At 33.2% G+C, this 20,835-nt stretch overlaps 1 protein-coding gene across 1 annotated transcript in view; it reads right to left on the bottom strand.

Annotated features, from left to right (window-relative positions):
* The window catches only part of LOC149775211 (atrial natriuretic peptide receptor 1-like), a 113,129-nt gene that overhangs the window by 19,839 nt on the left and 72,455 nt on the right, over positions 1-20,835 (bottom strand). Inside the window, exons 15-23 of the mRNA XM_089944373.1 lie at positions 17,344-17,509; positions 15,409-15,558; positions 14,036-14,216; positions 13,756-13,758; positions 12,250-12,390; positions 9,176-9,368; positions 7,933-8,122; positions 7,265-7,348; positions 5,408-5,499 (exon numbers count right to left, since the gene is read on the bottom strand). Of these exons, the coding sequence (XP_089800499.1) occupies positions 5,408-5,499; positions 7,265-7,348; positions 7,933-8,122; positions 9,176-9,368; positions 12,250-12,390; positions 13,756-13,758; positions 14,036-14,216; positions 15,409-15,558; positions 17,344-17,509 (1,200 nt within the window). The remainder of the gene's footprint in view (positions 1-5,407; positions 5,500-7,264; positions 7,349-7,932; positions 8,123-9,175; positions 9,369-12,249; positions 12,391-13,755; positions 13,759-14,035; positions 14,217-15,408; positions 15,559-17,343; positions 17,510-20,835) is intronic.

Raw genomic sequence — 20,835 nt, 5'->3', positions numbered from 1 at the left:
GTGTTCGGATTGGTGAATGAATTCAATCCGTTTCAATCCTTCCTGTACCTATAAATAAGCACAGTTCACTGCATTGATTCACCTATTCTCGTCGCTTCAAGATGTGGACCACAGTTGAGTCATCCACCCTTGTGTCTTCCATGATGTTTAGGACGGACATGCTCATGTATGTCAGGTCCAAGTGGACTGTTGTTGATAGGACAGATACTAGTCAATGGATGAGGAGAGTTTACATAGAAAGACAAGGATGTCTCAAGAGGGTACTTGTGTATGGACCGGTAGTTAGAAGGAGTTTAAGAAGAAGAAGAAGAAGATGTGACAGATGCCATCTATGTTAATATTAATATTAACATAAACCCAAAGGCCCTTTTCAGGGCCAGCCATATTTCTCGAAAAGAGATAGCCTTTCCATTGCTTACCCCTTTTCTAAATTTAAATTTAAATTTAAATTTAAAAAAAAACTTTAAAAAAAAAAAAAAAAATCCCATATTTAATTCCCCTTGTCCCTAGACAAACCCAAACTCTATTCCCATGTTAAATTCCCATTGTCCCTAGACAGTCCCAAACTCTATGTTAAATTCCCATTGTCCCTAAAGTGACCCACGATTTTTCTCCATGTTAAATTTCCATTGTCCCTATATTGTCCCAGGGGTCTTTTTAATGCTAAGTCCCATTGTCCCTATAGTATCCCACTTAACTACTTACGTGGTCGTGTTTATGTCACGTACACCAAAAATGATCCTGAAGAAAACCAATCATTTTAAAATAAAACAGAACTTGTTTACGAAGGTTGCGACAAAATTCTGAAACAAGGTCAGGAATTAATTAGATCAACACCTGGTGTTTACGAAAGAATGATTCCGATCAACTGATTTTCTGGAAAATATCAACCCCAGTGAATACAATTACATTATAATAGCACATAATGGAATAAAAAAAGTTAAAACTGAAAAGCAATTAAATTAAAATAAATATGAATTCAGTCAGATATACGTAACAAAACCGACTTTTTAGGTATGATGGCATTACTGACCCACATGTAGATTTGATCTATATGAAGTTAGATGACCATGCCAGCCAAGATCAACGGGAGATAAACCATTATGGAGAAAGATTTCATGTATTGTGCATAATTACTGGACTCGGAGATTAAAATGGCAGGTGTGAGGCCAATAAAGGCATTAGGAAACGTACATTTTGTATATAAACAAATTATGTTTTAACTGATAAACTGATTTGTAATTATTATCCTTTGACTTTGACGATATAATATAATTAATACGCATGCCAATACTAGCCTGTACGAAATATGTCGACAAATAGGATCATCAGAGAATGGTGGACAATTAAATGTTACCCCAGTGGACCAAATACTAATGGGAAAAAGCAAAAGTTCTGCAATTTGTCCAGTTATTAACAACTTCATTTGCATAAAGAACTGAAATATAACAAACATCTTTGATAGGATCGTTTGAAGAAAGTAATTGAACTTTTAAATAACCCTTGCGCCAGAAGATATGAAAATCAGCGTTGCTAGATGTGGAAATAGTGCTGTTAGTGTTAGTTGAAATTCGGAATACCATCCATCTTTTGATAGAGATTTTAAGTTTGAAGAAGCGTTGCTTTAAAGATGCTCCGAATGTTTGGGTTTAACAATGCATACCTGACAACATCAAGTTTCATTGTAAGGTTTATAAAGCGATTTGTAGAAGTAAAAATAACCAGTATAAAAGCGATCGAAAAGAAAACACTCGTATATGCATTATACGATCATGATACTCGCGCCTGCTGTAAATATTAATACCTCTGTTCAGCTTGTTATAGATATTTTACTGAGCTTTCGAATTTGAAACATGAAGTTGAAGAATGTTTCAGTATAACACACAAAGTTGAATACTTCAATATAACACAAGAAGTTGAATATTTCAATATAACATACAAAATTGAATATTTCAATCTATCACACAAAGTTGAATATTTCAATATAGCACACGAAGTTGAATATTTCAATATAGCACACAATGTTGAATATTTCAATATAGCACACGAAGTTGAATATTTCAATATAGCACACGAAGTTGAATATTTCAATATAGTACACGAAGTTGAATATTTCAATATAGCACACGAAGCTGAATATTTCCAAGACAACGAAAGTCTGATTATCCAGTATGAACTCTTAGACAACATACTATCTAATGAAGAGGTCAAATTCGCACCTCAAACCTGAAAACAATAAAACCGGTGGAATGATGCTTTATTGACTGATTTTTGAAAAATGCTCTGGTTATATTATTACCCCAATACTTAGCTTTGTAATGCATTAATTGATACTGTTTATTTTCCATAAAACTTGTCTACAGCGATAGTAACTCCAATTTGTTTGTGAGAAAAGGTGATACATGTAATCCATCCAAATAAAGACCTTTAATTGAGGTATTCACAACTGTTCCGAATAATCGATTGCAGGAATTAGTTGCACAAAATGAATTCCTGGCAGGGAAACCCGCCGGCTTCAGGTCTGGATACTCAACGTTTGCCAATATATTCATACTAAGCAAATTAATAAGTAAATATTTGAGGGAAGCACGAGCGCGATGTTATGCAGTTGTAATAGCTTTTGAATAGGCTGTTGATCAAGCAGGGAGAATTGTTTTTAACAATATAAACTTTTGAGATTATAATACAAATACGATAATGTTACAAATGATTAAGACATGCCATAAAGATATGAAAACTTCTGTCAAGTTTAATAACTGAGCAGTGTTTTCCATTGTCCAAACGGAGTAAGGCAAGGATGTGTTTTATCTCTAGTGCTTTCTGTATTGTTTCTAAATGATCTTGAATCAGTAATATGGCAGATGAGTCAAGGGGCAAATCACTGGAAACAATGGAAATGTTTATATTGTTGTACGACAATGATTTCATACTATTATCAAAGGGTTTCAACTCCAGAACTCTTGATGGAAACTACCTTGGAAATATATTCATACAAAGTGTTGTATTCCTTAGTGGAGTCTATCTACGAAACGTCAAGAAATGGTACTATGGTGCAACATAAACTGCAACTGAAACATGCTGCAAATATTTTGGGCGGCATATTCCCCTCAAACAATCTTGGTGTATTTGTTAGAAAACTCCGGCCTGTCAAGCAGTAAAAGCTATACACACACTGAAAATTAGTTATCTTAATTGGGCAAATCACATGTACGTAATATGATTGACATATTTGACACAAGTTTTGTCTATTTTAAACTATGCATCCGAAATATGGGGTATCCATTAAGCACCTGTTATAGGAAAGGTACACACTGAGTTTTATTAAATTTATACTTGGTCTTGTCAACACACACGCCACATGCACTTGTTTATCACGATTCAGGAAGAATGCACTTAGAAAAATGTGGCTGGGTGGTTTAAGGCGCTCGCCTTTATACACCACTGGTATCTCACGTCTGTCTGCGTGGGTTTCGGGTTCGGACAACGTGGTTTGTGAGAAACCTTGTCCAGAGCTTTCCGTGAGTCTGTGGTTCTTTCCGTGTTCTTCTTCCACCAGATAAGCTGGCCACCATGTATAGCCTGTCATGTGCTGAAAATGGCGTTAAGCCCACAACTACAACAGCTTAAATAAAATTCGAATTCATATGTATTCGTTCTGGATTTTAAATATGTCAAAAAGCAAAGTTCACAGACAATGAAATTGGATGAAAAATATAATAGTTTGGCAAATGATGAAAAATATATTATTAAATCATGGATTTGGTAATGTTTGGCAAATACAGAATGTCACTGATTAACAACTGTTTATAGAATTGTTGACAGCGATATAAAGATATTGTCATGCAAAACCTGAATGATGAGATTAACGGAATGGATTAAGTACATCTTTATAAGTGTATTACAGGTAGCTTTACAAGGCAAAAGTATTATGGTGACGTACGAAGGTCGTCCCAGCCTAATTAGTTGGTTAACAGTAGAAAATTGACCAAATACAGCAAATACAGGAAGGCATAAATACAATCTCTACCAATAGTGTTAAGACTCTTGAAATGTCAAATCTAGTTAAATTTATTTGCAGATGATTTGAAGAAATATTAAGACACCTTGTCTGGACAGGTGACTAGATATTTATTAATTTGCACGTGTTTTGGGGCCGGTAGTATACAATATGAATACAATTATTATTGTTATTGTTATTATTATTGTTATTATTATTATTATTATTATTATTATTATTATCATTATTGCGTACCCAGGTCTTAAACAAAGTAACCCAAAAAAAGCAAGTTTAGCATAAGTCGACACAATATATATATATATATATATATATATATATATATATATATATATATATATATATATATATATATATATATATATATATATATATATATATATATATATATATATGTATATATATATATATATATATATATGTATATATATATATATATATATATATATATATATATATATATATATATATATATATATATATATATATATATATATATATATATATATATATATATTATACAAAGTGAAAGTCAAGACACCTACAGTAATGTGAATAAAATCCCAAATAATCCTAAATGTTATATCGCAAGTCCAACAACATAGAATGTTCAGAACGAATCCAATATTCTTGAAAGTGCTGATGTACCTATGGTCTTGACATATCACACTGATATAATCCATAATGTTTCTGAACAAATTCAAAATGATCCAAAGTATTTTTGGCTAGAAGATCAGTGAGCACTTTGTAATTCTAATGAACAATTGTAATAAATGAAAATTCTTATCCGAGCATAATTATAAACTTTGATTGATTACCAAAGACTGACAACAAACACGATAGAATATTTGTTAATTACTCCTTTGTATATTAATTTCACTCGACCTAAGGCGCAATATAATTTCTTGAAAGCCAAATTTTTGATTGAATTATCCTAACAATTGTAGACAAGTTCTTCCCCAGAACATTTTAGGTTTGTAAAGAGGATTAGGCCTTGAATTCAAATCGATGTATACATCTTTATAAAAAGGAATGACAAAAGTCAGTTAGGCCAATACTCTACCCTCAATCAATGACAATTGTCAAGCACACAATATAAATTGAAGATGTATAACAATTAGAAGTAGTGGTAGTAATAGTAGTAGCAGCAGAAGTAGTAGTAGAAGTAGCAGCAGTAGTAGTAGTATTGACGTTGCTGTTATTATTGTCAAAGATTTAGTTTTCTTGTATATGATTCTTTTGATACCGTTCTTTTGAGAGCGTCACAAATTCCAACAATTTCACTGTTGTCAACAGTAATTACAAGATTACTAGAATTGTTCATTTACAGTAAACATTAACTGATATAGGTTTATATTTATTTTCATTGCAGATATTACTATTATTGCTTACCTTGATGTTGATTTCTCCTCTGTATTCTGTTTTGTATCCACCGCATTGGGTAAGAGCCATGTGTGCCTTTTCGCTTAAATGTATACGCTGACCTATAAGAAACAGAATACGTTTCTGCGGAATTTATTCCAAGCGCGAAAGATTTGAACCGGAATAGGTGTTTCCGAGCTCCGTTATTCCACTATATATCAATTACAAATGAAATTCATCATAACTTCAACATTTTGCATCTATTTGCATGGAATACACACAAAAATTAACACTAACTGATAAAATAATAATTACTATGATTGACTAAGATGTGCAATGAAAATTAGAAGCAGCGTTATCGGTGCTATGGCAATAAAATCAATTGCCAAACATACATAAACCTAAGTCTTGTTGCCTGTATCCTTTCTGTTAATTTATGAGAGATAGCTGAGAAGAACTCGACAGTGCTTCCTCGTCTGATTCTTTAGGTAAAATAAACATGTACACAACACACTCATGCAAACAAAAGAATTAAGATGTCATGATGTATATATCTTATAAATTTTACATTTATTTATAACGATAAAGATGATACAAGACGAGTAGGAAATAAAGGGGTAGGGTAGTGATGAGTAGTTTATGTGCGTCTTGATCAAATCATTGTGCATTTGAGGGTCTAGCAGTATGATGTCTTGCAAATGTTTCCAAATACAATTTAATCATTTTAAATGACTTTGAACAAGATATGTACAGGGTTATTTTAGCCATTTTTTCAACACAAATGTATGTGTGCGATTTGGATTTTTTACGAACCTTTTACAATGTTTCAGTTATATCGCTACGATGTCTGCAGTGTGTCAGTTTGTAGTGATGTCTAGCACTGGTGCATCGTGCCGCAGACACGTAGTATCACGTCCCACCCAGTCACATTATCATAACACCAGGCCGACCAGTCCTAACACTAACCTATTGATACTGAGCGCCTAGAGAGGCAGCTGTTTGTACCATTTTTATGTCTTTGGTATGACTCGGCTGGGGTTCGAACCTGCGACCTCCCACATCCGAGGCGGACGCTCTAAACACTAAACCACCTGTGCAGTCTTCCAACACAGACCAACTTAACAAAATGTTGCCCGAAATATTGACAAATAATATGAACAAATAAACTTATTTGTCTCCATGTAACCGAACTCTGACAGCACGTTAACATGAATTCATATATCTCCTCGTACTCGAACGCTGATCAACATCACTTTAACATAAACTCATTCCGCGAGCCCTGACCAATATGGCTGTAACATAAATATATTGGATAATTCTTATAACAATTTTGCTAAGAATAAAGTGCTAAAAGAGATGCGGTCTGCATTAGAGATCAACGTTCCTAATTTAAAATGAATTTTCACCTTTAGATAGAATAATTCTTCAAAAATTGCAGCATCAACACGAACTGACACAGCACACCTTATGGGGATCATTTTTCTAATATTTGCAACATATTTTACACTGTTCGTGTCTTAATAATAATCCATTGAAAATGTTCACAGGCAGATGTTTTATGTTTTATCAAAATAACGAAAACATGATATTCATCAACAATGGAGTAAATAGCAAGAGATCAGCAGCGAAAACATCTTCCAATCGCATCAACTCCTAATTCGTCATTTTGTTTGAGTTTTTTTCCGTATCATATAACGAGAGCCTTTTTGGTTTTTATACTGCTGGCACTCGTTTTAATATTAAGCATCTAAATGGAATCGACACTTTTTTGGGAAATTACATGCACTTTTTGGCTTGAGATAGGTACGCCTTTTTTATTATTTGATGACTGTAGACAATTCTTAATCTATCAACATGCAAAGATTATGAATATAATAATATACATACTTTCGCCATTGCTTTCCATTCTTGATGCCGTATTGACCGTGTCTCCAAAGAGACAATAGCGAGGCATTGTTTGACCAACTACACCTGTAATAAAATAATACCGAAAGCTAAATTAATAATAATAATAATAATAATAATAATAATAATAAGAATAATAACAACAATAATAATAATAATAATAATAATAACAATAATAATAATAATAATAGCAATAATAATAATAATAATAGTAATAATTATTATTGTTATTGTTATTATTATCATTATTATTGTTGTTATTATTATTATTATTATTATTATTATTATTATTATTATTATTATTATTATTATTGTACATTGTTAGTGGTCCCTTAATCAGAATATAATACTCGTAAGTTAATATCTTTGATAATTAATAAGTAAGGTTATTGCTGTTTCGTTTAGTAGTAAAATTATGAACATGTAACTGCGGAAGATGTTTTAGTTAACGTTTCGGAATAAAGTCTAAATTTTCTGTCTATGCTACACATTCAAATAAGTATCCATAATTTTACATTTTTATGACTATCTGTAAACGTGGTTTGTCTGAAAATCATAGTGCTTTCGAATTGTGAAAAAGTCCAGGACCTCCTATTAAAATTGGTCGCCATTGACTTTGCTGTTATTTATGTGACGTAAAGACTACATACCAGCACAACATGGACCGGTGTGGATTCCAATTCGCACCATGAGTTTTCTCTCTTCCATATGTTTTATTTTAAACCCCATTACACTGCTGATGATCTCCAGTGACATGTCACAGATTTCTTTTATGTGCAGATCGCCATTTGTGTTTGGAAGGCCGCTTACAACAAGATAGGCATCACCTATCGTCTCGACCTGCAAAAATCAGCGATGACTCAAAGTCAGGAAAATTCTAGGAATGTGGAGAAAACTTAAATTGCTTCAATTAGGGAAGGACATCTAAGATCCTGCAAGTGTGCATTAAAATAGGACAATGAATCTCCTCTGGTATCAATTGGAATCATTCTCTGTAGGTTCCATTTTCAAAATCTGAAATGCACGTTTAGTGCAGAATGACTTAGAAAAAAGAGCTGACTGCACCTTCTCTTATTTATATAGGAAACTGAAATTGTGTAGTAAATGCCTGCTACATCAGGGATCGGCTTCTTATTTTACAATGCGTGCCACTTTTTTCCGGATTAATTACAAAATGAACAAGTGCGTGCCACCAGTTAGAGGGTAACAGATAAAATCGAGATGTTTGGTTGCCTTCGCGTGCCTCACAACACCTCTTGACGTGCCACGGGGTGGCACACGTGCCGTAGGTTGCCGACCCCTGTGTTACAACCATACATGGCCGGCCCAGTGTCCTAAGTGGTTAGAGCGTCCGCCTCGGAATCGGGAGGTCGCGGGTTAGAACCCCGGCCGAGTTATACCAAAAACTTGTAAAAATGGTACGAGCAGCTGCCTCGCTTGGCGCTCAGCATTAATAGGATTGTGTTAGGACTGGTCGGCCTGGTGTCCGGATAATATGACTGAGTGAGACATGATGTTACACATTTGGGGCAAGATGCCCCAGTGCTAGACATCACTATAAACTGCCACACTGCAGACATTATTGTAGCGATATGACTGAAAAATTGTTAAAGCTACGGTAAAAGTCCAAACCACATACATACATACATACATACATACATACATACATACATACATACATACATACATACATACATACATACATACATGCATGCATGCATGCATGCATGCATGCATGCATCCATCCATACATACATCCATCCATCCATCCATACATACATACATACAATATACGTACATACATACATACATACATACATACATACATACATACATACATACATACATACGTAAAAAAGATACACATTGAAGATCGTGAAGATATGCCTATACCTTATAAGCATCATACTGGTTGATGATGTTATCGAACAAGGAGTAAAGATCATTTAGAAGACTGACGACTTGGAAAGGTGTACTCATGCCAGCAATCGTTGTGAAGCCAACTATATCTGAGAAATATACTGTCACACATTCATAGAGAGTCGGCAGTACAGCTTCTCCACATTTTAGCCTATCAGCAACACTCCTGGAAAATAAAACCTGAATTCTGTATTTATTTTGCCACTATACTGCCGTATACTCTGATGGTTGGAGCTACTGATTGTCAGTGGTAAAGGAGCTGGACTCGTGACTAGAAGGTTTTGTGTTCAATTCGCACCAGTGGATCCATCTGGATTAGATACCGTGGTGTGTCTTTGAACAAAGCATTTTCTCTGTTTTAAACATGTGCCATAAATTGCAACACTCCAAAAAACTTCGACAAATTTGATAATTGTGTATGGCTTTAAATATCATTCGTATAAGTAATATAGAGAATAGGAAACGGATTTTTAAAAAATATTCTGGGGCCAATTTTATTCTCGTTTGGTCGTTTGTTTAACGAAAGGGCTAAAACACATTTTTCAGTTATTCATCAACATTTATACTTTTCACTGTTATATAGGGTTTTAAGGTCATTTTTTTAACAAAATGGGTCGAGAACACCATTTATTCGCATTTTAGACTAAATATTTTAAAATTTAGTCTATTTGTTTCAATATCTACTTGATTTTTAAAGAACTCATGAAATACACTTTGTTAAACCACGTTTCTATAAAAAAAATATATTTTTTCCCTTAGTTTTCTTAACGTAGTCTAATTTCCAAGAGAAAGATAAAAAAAATGCCGTTGCTTAAAGAAATTTTTTTGAATTTGTTTCATTCATATTTATTCAAAAATTTTAACTTAAAATAGTATAAAACATAAAACGTATTATTATTAGCTATTATTTTTAAACGAAAACTACTGGATATTGTAAAGAAAATAAAAACGTTCAAAATATTTTAGCTTTAACATAGTTCTTAGCGTATTAGTTTTAACACAGTTCTTAGCATTTTGATTGTTAACACAGTTCCTAGCATTTTAATTTTTAACACAGTTCTATCATTTTAGTTCTTAACACTATTCTTATCATTTTCGTTTTTAACACAATTATTAGCATTTTAGTTTTTAATACATATATTAACATTATATTTTTAACACAGTTCTTAACATTTTAGTGCTTAACACAGTTCTTATCATTTTAGTTCTTAACACAATTCTTAGCACTTTAGTTTTTAACACAGTATCATTTTAATTTTTACACAGTTCTTAAACGTTTTATATTTTAACACAATTCTTAACATTTTAGTTTTTAACACACTTATTAGCATTTTAATTGTAACAGTTCTTAACATTTTATTTTTGAAACAGTTCTTAACATTTTAGTTTTTAACACGACTTTTAATATTTTAGTTTTAACACGACACTTAACATTTTAGTTTTTAACACGACTCTTATCATTTTAGTTCTTAAAACAATTCTTAACATTTTAGTTTTAACACAGTTCTTAACAATTTAGTTTCAACACCGTTCTTAACATTTTATTTTTTAACACAATTTTAACATTTTATTTTTTAACACAATTTTAACATTTTATTTTTTAACACAATTTTAACATTTTAGTTTCTAACACTACTCTTAACATTTTAGTTTTTAACACGACTTTTATCATTTTAGTTTTTAACACGACTTTTATCATTTTAGTTTTTAACACGAATTTTATCATTTTAATTTTTAAAACGACTCTTGTCATTTTAGTTTTTAACTTATTAATAACAATTTACTTTTGAACAAGACTCTTAACATTTTAGTTTTTTTTTTTACACGAATCTTAACATTTTTTATTTTAAGACGACTCTTAACATTTTAGTTTTTAACACGACCCTTAACATTTTAGTTCTTAACACGACTCTTATCATTTTGGGTTTTATAATGACTCTTCAAGATTTTAGTTTTTAACACGACTGTGAACATTTTTGTTTTTGACACGATTTTTAACAGTCTAGTTCTTAACACGACTCTTTTCAGTTTAGTTCTTAACATGACTCTTAACATTTTAGCTTTTAACACGACTTTTAACAATTTTGTTCTTAACACGAATCTTAATCATTTTAAGTTTTTAAAACAAGTCTTGGCATTCTAGTTTTAACTCAGTTCTTAGATCTTTAGTTCTAACACGACTCTTGGCGTTTTAGTTCTAACACGACTCTTGGCGTTTTAGTTCTAACACGACTCTTGGCGTTTTAGTTCTAACACGACTCTTGGCGTTTTCTTTTAGACAACAGCTATTTTTTTCATATAAGAAATCCACTAGCTTTGAAGTTAATATCATTCCTTTCTTGTCTTTCTATCTTAGGGAAAATATTCCAGAAAAACCGCGGTATCGTGAAGAGTCTACCAGAAATATGGGTCTTTTTTAACAACGCATTGGTTAAAAGTGTTAAATATTTTAGTGGAAAAGTGCTTTAAATTAGTATTTGTATTAGCCTGTGATTAAATTAAAGAAATAGTGAGACCAATAGGGTAAGAAATTAAACAATTTAGTGAAAAATAAAAACAAAGCTTCAACCATTTTAGACCTAATTTTTTTAAAAATGGGAATAAAATGTTTTAAAATATGATGAAAATCAAGAAAATTAATGCTTTAGCCTCCTCCCTCTCTGCACAAAATATTAACCAATAACAGCCAAAAATGACCACAAAAACAAATGAGCCAGTTTGTTTTCCTCATTTGCTATGCTTCTTGCCAAATACGTATAGATTCACAATTTCTCAAACATTCAATTTTTACTTAGACTTTAAAATTAAAAGCAAGCTCTTCATAATGGCAGAATATAATTACAAAATTAATGAAACATTTAATTAATGTATTTAAAATAGAGAACTTTGTTTTATATTTCTGGATAGTAGTTATTGATATGCATTATATTTATCAAATAAAATTCAACTGAATGCAGTGGAACATAAAAATCTGTATGATTTGGAACCGCAAGTCTATAAAAATCAAATCAATGGATACCATAGAGAATATGTAAAGAAAGGCTTACGGTGGCAACATTCGGTAAAGAAGTGTGTCTGTCTTTTTCTTTTCTTTCAAAAGTTCCTGTGTTCGGTGTTCCACCAGTTCCTCTAAATTGTTGGCATATTTTTCTAGTCGTTTGATCATCACATCCACTATGTTGCGATCCCTTTGAATAAAATGAATATGTGTATAATTTATCAAAGTGAAGTTTGTATCTGCTACCCTGGAAATATCGAGCATTCTATCACAATACAAACAACAAAGCCATGTTAAGTAACCCTTGTTAAAAGAAGCAATGATGAAAGTCAATGAAGACATGGTTAAGATAATTCTCCTTGTAGGGAAAAAGAAAGAATAATAAAACTGATCACAATATTTGGCAAATATTTCTTATGTTTTCCTCGAATTTCTTTTGACAAGATTACAATGAAAAACGCCGCACGAGACATTTTTTTGTTTTTGTTGTACTTCGGATTTCATGTGCTATTTACGAATTCTGTTGGAGAAATAGACAAATTCTTTTATTCAGTTTAGTAAAACCTAGATAGTAAAACCTAGATCGAAAGTCCTTAATAATTTAAAAGGAAACGTCATCCTTTACAACCTGTTTCATCGATTCTGGAACACTGAATGTACTCAAATAGTTGAGAATAATTTAATTTAATCTCACAAGAAAGTATATTTTAAAATTCAATACTTAAAAGATTTCCAAGATAAAAATGAAATTGGAATGGCAAGCCAATAAGAACAAAATGAAGTTTTTTAAATTTTATTTGGCACACCAAGTTTACCACAATACACTAGAATCGTAGTTATCCATCTGTGCTCAAGGAGAACAAATGAAAATGTCACTTGACAACTGACAGGCTCCCCCGATTCATTGTACATTTTAAGTTCACCAATTTAACGAAATTATTAGACAGGGTTGATAGAGCATGCGGGTTAATACTGGGTCAAAAAGGGAAAATAAAGCATTGAAAGATTTAGCAATATCTCACACAAGTAATTACACCTTCAGAAACCCTACAAAACTTTAACCAAATGGTCTAATAATACGTGTGTGTGTGTTTCTGTGTCTTTGTGTGTATGTGCGTGTGCGTGTCTGTGTCTAATGTGACACTTCAAACTTAAACCCTTTACCATTACCCTTCCCTATGACTCTCTAAACCCTTTGGACCCTATAAACTCTTTGTATCCTATGCACCCTTTGAACCATATACACCATTTCTGAGGTCATAGGGCCCACCACATATTAACTCTATGGTACGTTTAAGATAGAATTTCCCATACAAACCTTCGTTAAGGTTGGATTTTATTTTCTATAAATATTTGAATAATTTGACGGAGCAGGTCCTACAAACTTCTTGCGGGATTTGCTCTTAAAACGTTCATGTTGCGATGCCTAATTATCTGACTAGACCTGGGCTAATAACTCTCTATTAGTCAATAGTTGACGAGACCATTGGGTACTATCTCAGGGCGATTGACGCGTGGGAACTATAGTGTAAAACAGATATCAGTAATTTAGTACTTCCTGGCGCTCAAATTTCGACGAGTCCATTTTAAATTATGAGTTCATGGGTTGTTGCTCTACATACCTGTAACAGCCCACTCTGCACGGAATAGAAAATGAATACATTTTGAATCAAATTTCAGGAAATTCATAATATTTAAAGTACATCAGTTAGATTTGATATAGTGAAGGAATTGTTTGTGTTACCCTTCCTGTATCCCCTGCTTTTGCTGACATAATCTCGTCAGTATTGTATTTGTAAACGTGAGCCACTCTGTAATAGCCAACCTATACTTACACATCTTGGAATTTGCTTTTCATGAATGTCTTAATGGTGGAAAATGGTGGCCTGTCGTTTGGGTTTTCCATCCAACAAAGCTCCATCAGCCGGATACTGGCAGGATTTATATCCTGGACATCGATATACGTGTCAGGGCGGCATAACATTGTCTCACCGATCTTTACGCGACCTATGATATCTGAAACAAAAAATTTGATTGATATGGTAAAGCACCAAACATTAATTGAACTGAATCAGTTCGTTCATGTGCCTTACCTAATATCCAGTTATGATACAAGCCCCAAAAGCACAAGAGATGCAACGGGAACAAAGATAAATTATAAAAAGCAATGACGGGATTTAAAATGTGAAAACATTTGTAGCACAAAGCAGAATTTATACACACTACCTATATAAACGAAATATAAACGTATATATTATGAATGAGGCACCAATGATGAAATCAGATTACTAAAACAGAAAGCAGTTACATTTTCGGAATAAATGTTAAACTGATTTATCACATAGTCAGTACACTTTACATATGGTATGCGGTAACATCTTAAAATGGCAGTTTATGCGATTCTGATTGGTTCAAAAAAGCCCATTAAATTCTTGTGCAGTATCCTCTTTACTTATTGGCTGCGATTGTGGAATGTTTGCTCCCGCGCCTTGTGGAATGTTTTGTATTTTACTATTATTATCAGCATTTTGGCGACCACTTTTCGAATCGATTGACTAGAGTGAATTGGGGAAAATTATCACGTTTGTCTGAATATGGCTAATTTACTCCACAAGGGCACGTTACGATATATATATATATATATATATATATATATATATATATATATATATATATATATATATATATATATATATATATATATATATGTATAACCTATCATGCGCTGAAAAATGGCGTTAAATTCCAAGCCAGAAAAGAACAACAAATAAAACCTAGGAAATGTGGACATAAACTAGTCTCCCAACTGACAGAAATTTATCCAACCAGAGCATTATTTAATGTGGTAAAATATGCGATGCAATTCTGAGTATATAAAACTTGTCTATGTCTACTGTAGTCTACGGTTCCAAATCAAATAATGCAAATATCCAGTCACAAATACATTACAGTAAATACGAAATCTCTGCATTCAGTAATCACCATTTTACATAAATATCCCAACAACTGGAAATGTTTAGCTGTGAAACTGACACTTGTTATATTAAAATTTATACAGTTCATGTAGGCGTTCAACACCGATTGTATTTTGTTTAAAAATGGGATAGGAAATATATGCCTGATAAGGCATTACATTGTTAGCTCATGCCAGTGAATGGTTTTGTAATTACAGCTCATTCACTTATGTCTTCATTTTGAGATTCCTTACCTCTAGCGATCATATGTTCTCTTGGAAACACTCCCATTCTGTAGACTATTTCGTGGAGGATTATTCCGAAGCTGTACACATCTCCACTCTGGGTGCCATGTGGCGGCCACTTTTCCTGGCGTAGTAATTCAGGCGCCGTCCATAGTAGTGCTGTAATGTACATTAAGACTTTTATTAAGAAAGTAAATAATAAATTAATTAGGACTTGGTATTTACCCTGTTCTGGACGTATACATTCTTAAGACTTTTTGGAAATAACGTGTCATTACAGTCCATTGTGAGTAAGCTGGAAACGGAAAAACAACATAAACTACAGATACAAAATACCACTGAACGCCGTTTCTCTCATGAGAAAAAACATAAACATGCGTCAATATGAAATCAGTATTTTTCCCTTTTCTCCTTGATATCAACGATGAACTCTGCAATAATCCTTAGATGACTAATGTAGAATTAGTTAGTAAGTTCTTGTCAACAAGTTGTCATTCATTCAATCTGTTGGCATGTATCTACCTTGGCACGAACATTTCTCTCCTGAAACTTGGCACTCTTGTAACTCTAGTAGACATTAACCGAGGCGTTATATGCCAGCCTACTAGATTAGAAATCCTAGCATTATAAATGATGAAAGTCAATAAATTATTAATCTATTCGAAAACACATAATTACTTTGCATTCAACTAAATCCAGACAGCCAGTTGAACTACTCTTGTGAAAATCGATATTTTCACTACTGTGCATGTATGATAGAGTTATAATACATTGTTTATTTTCCGCCAAAGAAGAATTAAGAAAGAATTTTTTTTTGTAAACACCGCTATTCTTCCTTTTATTTTCTTCAATATGGTTTCATTGGAAAATATAACTGAAGTGTACTCTGTTACTAATTTACAGCTGCACAAAACTAAACATCTGTGAACTTTTTTGTAGTTTTTTTTTAATAAGCACCATGATTCTTCACATTTATTTTCTTGAATATGGTTTCAGTGGAAAATATAAGTAACTGAAGTATACTGTGTCATTTATTTACAACAGTACAAAACAATACAACTGTGAACTATTTTGGTGTCTTATTTTTGTATTTTTATAATTTTCAAAACTGTTCAGCTCTCAACTTTCTTGAGAATTTATGTTAAGATACACAACCATTCAATTCTAACGTAGTGGTCTGATCCATTCTCATGAAATTAAACATCTGAAACAGAACGTTCCGTTTAAGGTGTTTTCTTACTTCATATTATAAAATCAGGACTGTATCGAATGATCCGTGGCCGCTATTACATAGGATCTGGAGGACTCAAATATCTGAATTACACGTTCATTGTTATTGATGAAGAAAATTCCTTGTTGTGATAAGGTAGGAAAAATTATATTGTAGGAATAACTCGTAATACACCGTGTTATAACACGGGATGATTGCTGGAATAGTTGACTAAGGTTATCAATCGGAAAGCGAAACTCGGACGTGTTTCCTGGAATACTCTTGCAAATTATTGTACCCTGAAGGAGGAACTCAGGCATGTAAGCTGGAAGACATAGGAAAGGATTTCTGAAACTGAAATCATACCAGAGGCGGAGCTTTGGAACATTCACTGGAACACATGGTAAGCGTTGGAACGCTTGGGGAACGATTTAAACTGAAGGTTATTTCCTCTTTTTCCATCAAAAGGTTAAATAAGGAAAATGACGTATTCCATACCGTATCCGTAATCTCATGTATAATATATGAATTATAAGGCTTTAACATTGATCGCTGTATTTAGTCATAATTTCAAATTTTCATATGAAAATTATATTATTACATAACAATATGCAAATGACAGTATGAAAAACTCTAGTCAAACACAATATTTTATAGTATATTGTCGTAAAACCGTTTATGAAATGATATAAATCACATACTGAGGGATTGATAAAAGCAAACACAAAGTGTACCTTTATATCTTTCATTTTCCTCAATATCTGGGGGATCAATCTTTTCCGTCAGGTAGCCCAGTCCAAAGTCTGTTATCTTCAACACCCACCTGTTGTCAACCAAACAGTTGGTGCTCTTCAGTCTCCCATGGGACACTAGCTTGGACGAATGAATGTACGTCATCCCCTAAAATGGCGTCAGAATCAGTTGGTAAACGAGACAGACGACGATTACTATTGCAGGTATTGATAATACTACCTCTTCAATCACTAACCCTTTTAAGTTTCTCATTTGTTGAATATTAAACTATGACCATCTGTCTTGAAAATAACGAATCCTATGTGATAAATTTAAGTATAAAAAGTACATCAAACTGTAGTCTCTCACACGTCATATCACTAACATAAGCATATTCTGTTGTGAAGCAATGACATTATTAAAATGTAAAATTTACTCTTAAAAGTGACGGGTCACAATGCAATAAGTAGACTTCCTTATATCAACATTTTAAAACTCACATTTGTGCGGCAGACATTCTTCTCACAATAAGGATGAATGAGGATAAGATTTTGTGTCAAAATGGCTTGAGCACTAGCCTTACCTGTGTCAAAATGGCTTAAACTTTAACACCATTACCTGTGTCAGAATGGCTTAAACACCAGCCATACGTGTGTCAAGATGGCCTGTGCACCAGCTTTACCTTTGTCAAATGTCTTAAACTTGGACACCAGCATTACCTGTGTCAAAATGGCTTAAACTTGAACACCAGCGTTACGTGTCTCAAGATGGCTTGTGAACCAGCCTTACCTGGGCCTAAAGGTCTCCCTTCTTTTCCAAGTCTACTTATTGGATCGTTAAGGCCTACCTATGATTCCAAGAGTACTTACTGAATCGTTAAGGCCGACTTACGATTTCAAGTGTACTTATTGGATCCTTAAGGTCTACCTATGCTTCCAAGTCTACTTATTGGATCCTTAAGGCTTACTTATGATTTCAAGTGTATTTATTGGACCCTTTTAAGGATAGATTGTGAATAGTTGTAATCTTAAATATATTTTTTCATATATTTAAAGCTCTAAGCAATCCAAAATCATTTTAATGTCATGGAAAGGTGTGTATGTTCTTGCGTTGCCATTAGTTGAATATACTTTCCTCATGTAAGATGTATCCTGACACTAATTGCCAATAAAAATAGCTAAAAGAAATTGATTAAACTTTGCAAATCATAGATACTTTGTATCAATTATACCATGAAATCTTTATATCGGACAGTTAATTTTGTTATTGTGTGACAACGTTATTGAGATAAGAAAACCCCAGCAGTTCATTTCCAACAGGTCGTAGTTAGTTAATGATACCCCAATTTCCGTCATAATTTTCGTTGATTTTCTAACATTTTCATATGACTATAATTACGATTTTTAAAACTGGTCATGTGCTACTAGTGAATTTGCAACAGATTTTAGTGGAAGTAGACTTTACATACTGACCGTAATGTATCGTTGCTTTTAGTGTACGAAGGTATGGGATACTTAGCCGACATTACCATTTCTCTGTCAACTAGAGACCCATAACAACTGCAGCATTCAAAGTAAGGTTGCAGATTCTCTCTCTTTCTCTTTCTCTCTCTCGTTATATCAGTCACGGACAAATAATATTTGTTAGCATAAAGAAAATCAGTCAGCAGACTTTCTCCCGCTTTCCCTATTGCATATCAGATACATATAATATCCTATAGATTTATATAGACGTAGGAACCAGAGTCGTTGTTGTTGTAGGGTTTAACACCATGTTTTAGCACAGGATAGGCTATACACGACGGCCAGTATGAATGGTGGAGGAAGAGCCCAGGAAAACTCTTGAAAAAACAACCGACCCACTAAAAGCTACTGGCAAGCTTTCTAGCATACCCACACTGGCCGAACCCGAGACTCGAACCCACGCAGACAGAGGTGAGATGGCAGTGATCCGTAACGGTTAGCGCGTTAGACCACTCGGCCACTTGGGGCCTCACCAGAGTCGTACCAAGGTGTATACTAGTTGATCATTCACGATGTCCATTTTCAGAAATGTACTGCATGTTACGGACAGGGAACCCAAACATAAATGTATCCCGAGAGTTCCCTTATCTTAATTACAGGTACGAAACAGGTACAAAACTGTCTTATTCCTTATACAATCGAGATTTTACCACTTTATTATTTGTTGATTTTTAACTTATTTTCTTAAATGCCACTTCAGCATAATAATCATAAGTGACTGACAACATTTTGGTTATAATTATTGCTTCAGTCTTATGTTTATGAAATTTTCAGAAACTACAGTTCTCTTATGGTTTACACATGTTTTTATGGCAAACGGTTTGGCTAATAAGTTCTAGCAACATGTTATCACCTTTCCATTCAAATAGTACTTTCTATACAAGATGGCTGACATGTGTACATAAAGCATTTCATAAATACAATTTTCTCATGACAATACTGAAAGGAGATAATGGGAGAAAAGAACAAACAAGATTGAAGAAAAGAGAGGAATCTAGATCCTATGTCACAGATACAGAAGAGAAATATCACATAAATGTCGGCCTTGAACCATTTCATAGTTGTAATATATATTTATACTGCTAAACTTATATTTTAATTTTGCTCATTTGATAGACTGGGATTTTCTCTTAATAATAAATCCAAATCTGGAAAAATTTTGATTAGTTTAATTTGCATACTAGACTTTAAATTGCTCCGACATGAGAAGAGATAATGTTGATTGGTTTCGATGCCTTCTCTACATTCAGTATTCCTTAGCTTTAAATGAACAATCGATAATTTTTTTTAACACCGTACCAAACGTTTTGAAAGTATTAGATTTTGGAAGAAGGGATCATCTCAACTCCACCAGAGACTCGACTCCCCTAGAGACTCAACTCTCCTATAGACACAACTCACATAGAGACTGAACTCCCCTCGCGACTCGACTCAGCAAGAGACTCAACTCCAATAGATTTAGTCTAACGTGTATCCTCTGAGGTACTATTCCACAAATAAACACTGGATGGTATAAATGAACTTTTTGCACAGAATATACCAGCATGAGACTAAAACAAAGTCAGATCTACTACATAATGGCTAATGGCTTATCACCCTTACACAAGGCGGTATCAGTTCTTGTACACACAAGTTGGACATCAGCTTAATAATTCAGTGAAAAGTTGCTGTTTTCTTTTTACTGGTTCTTCTTTCACTGAAGGGAATACATTCTATTTCCAAATATAAACATTCTTTACTCTCATAACAAGCAAGTCGAAAACAATGAATATATGGACATCATCAGGATGCATTCTCATAATTAAAATCAAATTTTCTTCAATTTATATGTCTCAAACTACGCTGGCATATTCTAGTAAGGGTCTACTATTGCTCAGGTACAGTTTTGAAAGTTTTCTTTTAAAAACAAAGCAACTTAAATACTCAAAACAATGAACATTTTGCATTTCTTAATTTGCCTATAACTCGTTT

Source organism: Sinohyriopsis cumingii, chromosome 19 (genome assembly GCF_028554795.1).
Source record: "Sinohyriopsis cumingii isolate HCF-2022 chromosome 19, ASM2855479v2, whole genome shotgun sequence".
In the NCBI taxonomy this organism is placed as follows: Eukaryota; Metazoa; Mollusca; class Bivalvia; order Unionida; family Unionidae; genus Sinohyriopsis; species Sinohyriopsis cumingii.
The sequence above is the reverse complement of the archived record's forward strand: the minus strand, read 5'-3'. Positions and strand labels throughout refer to the sequence as shown.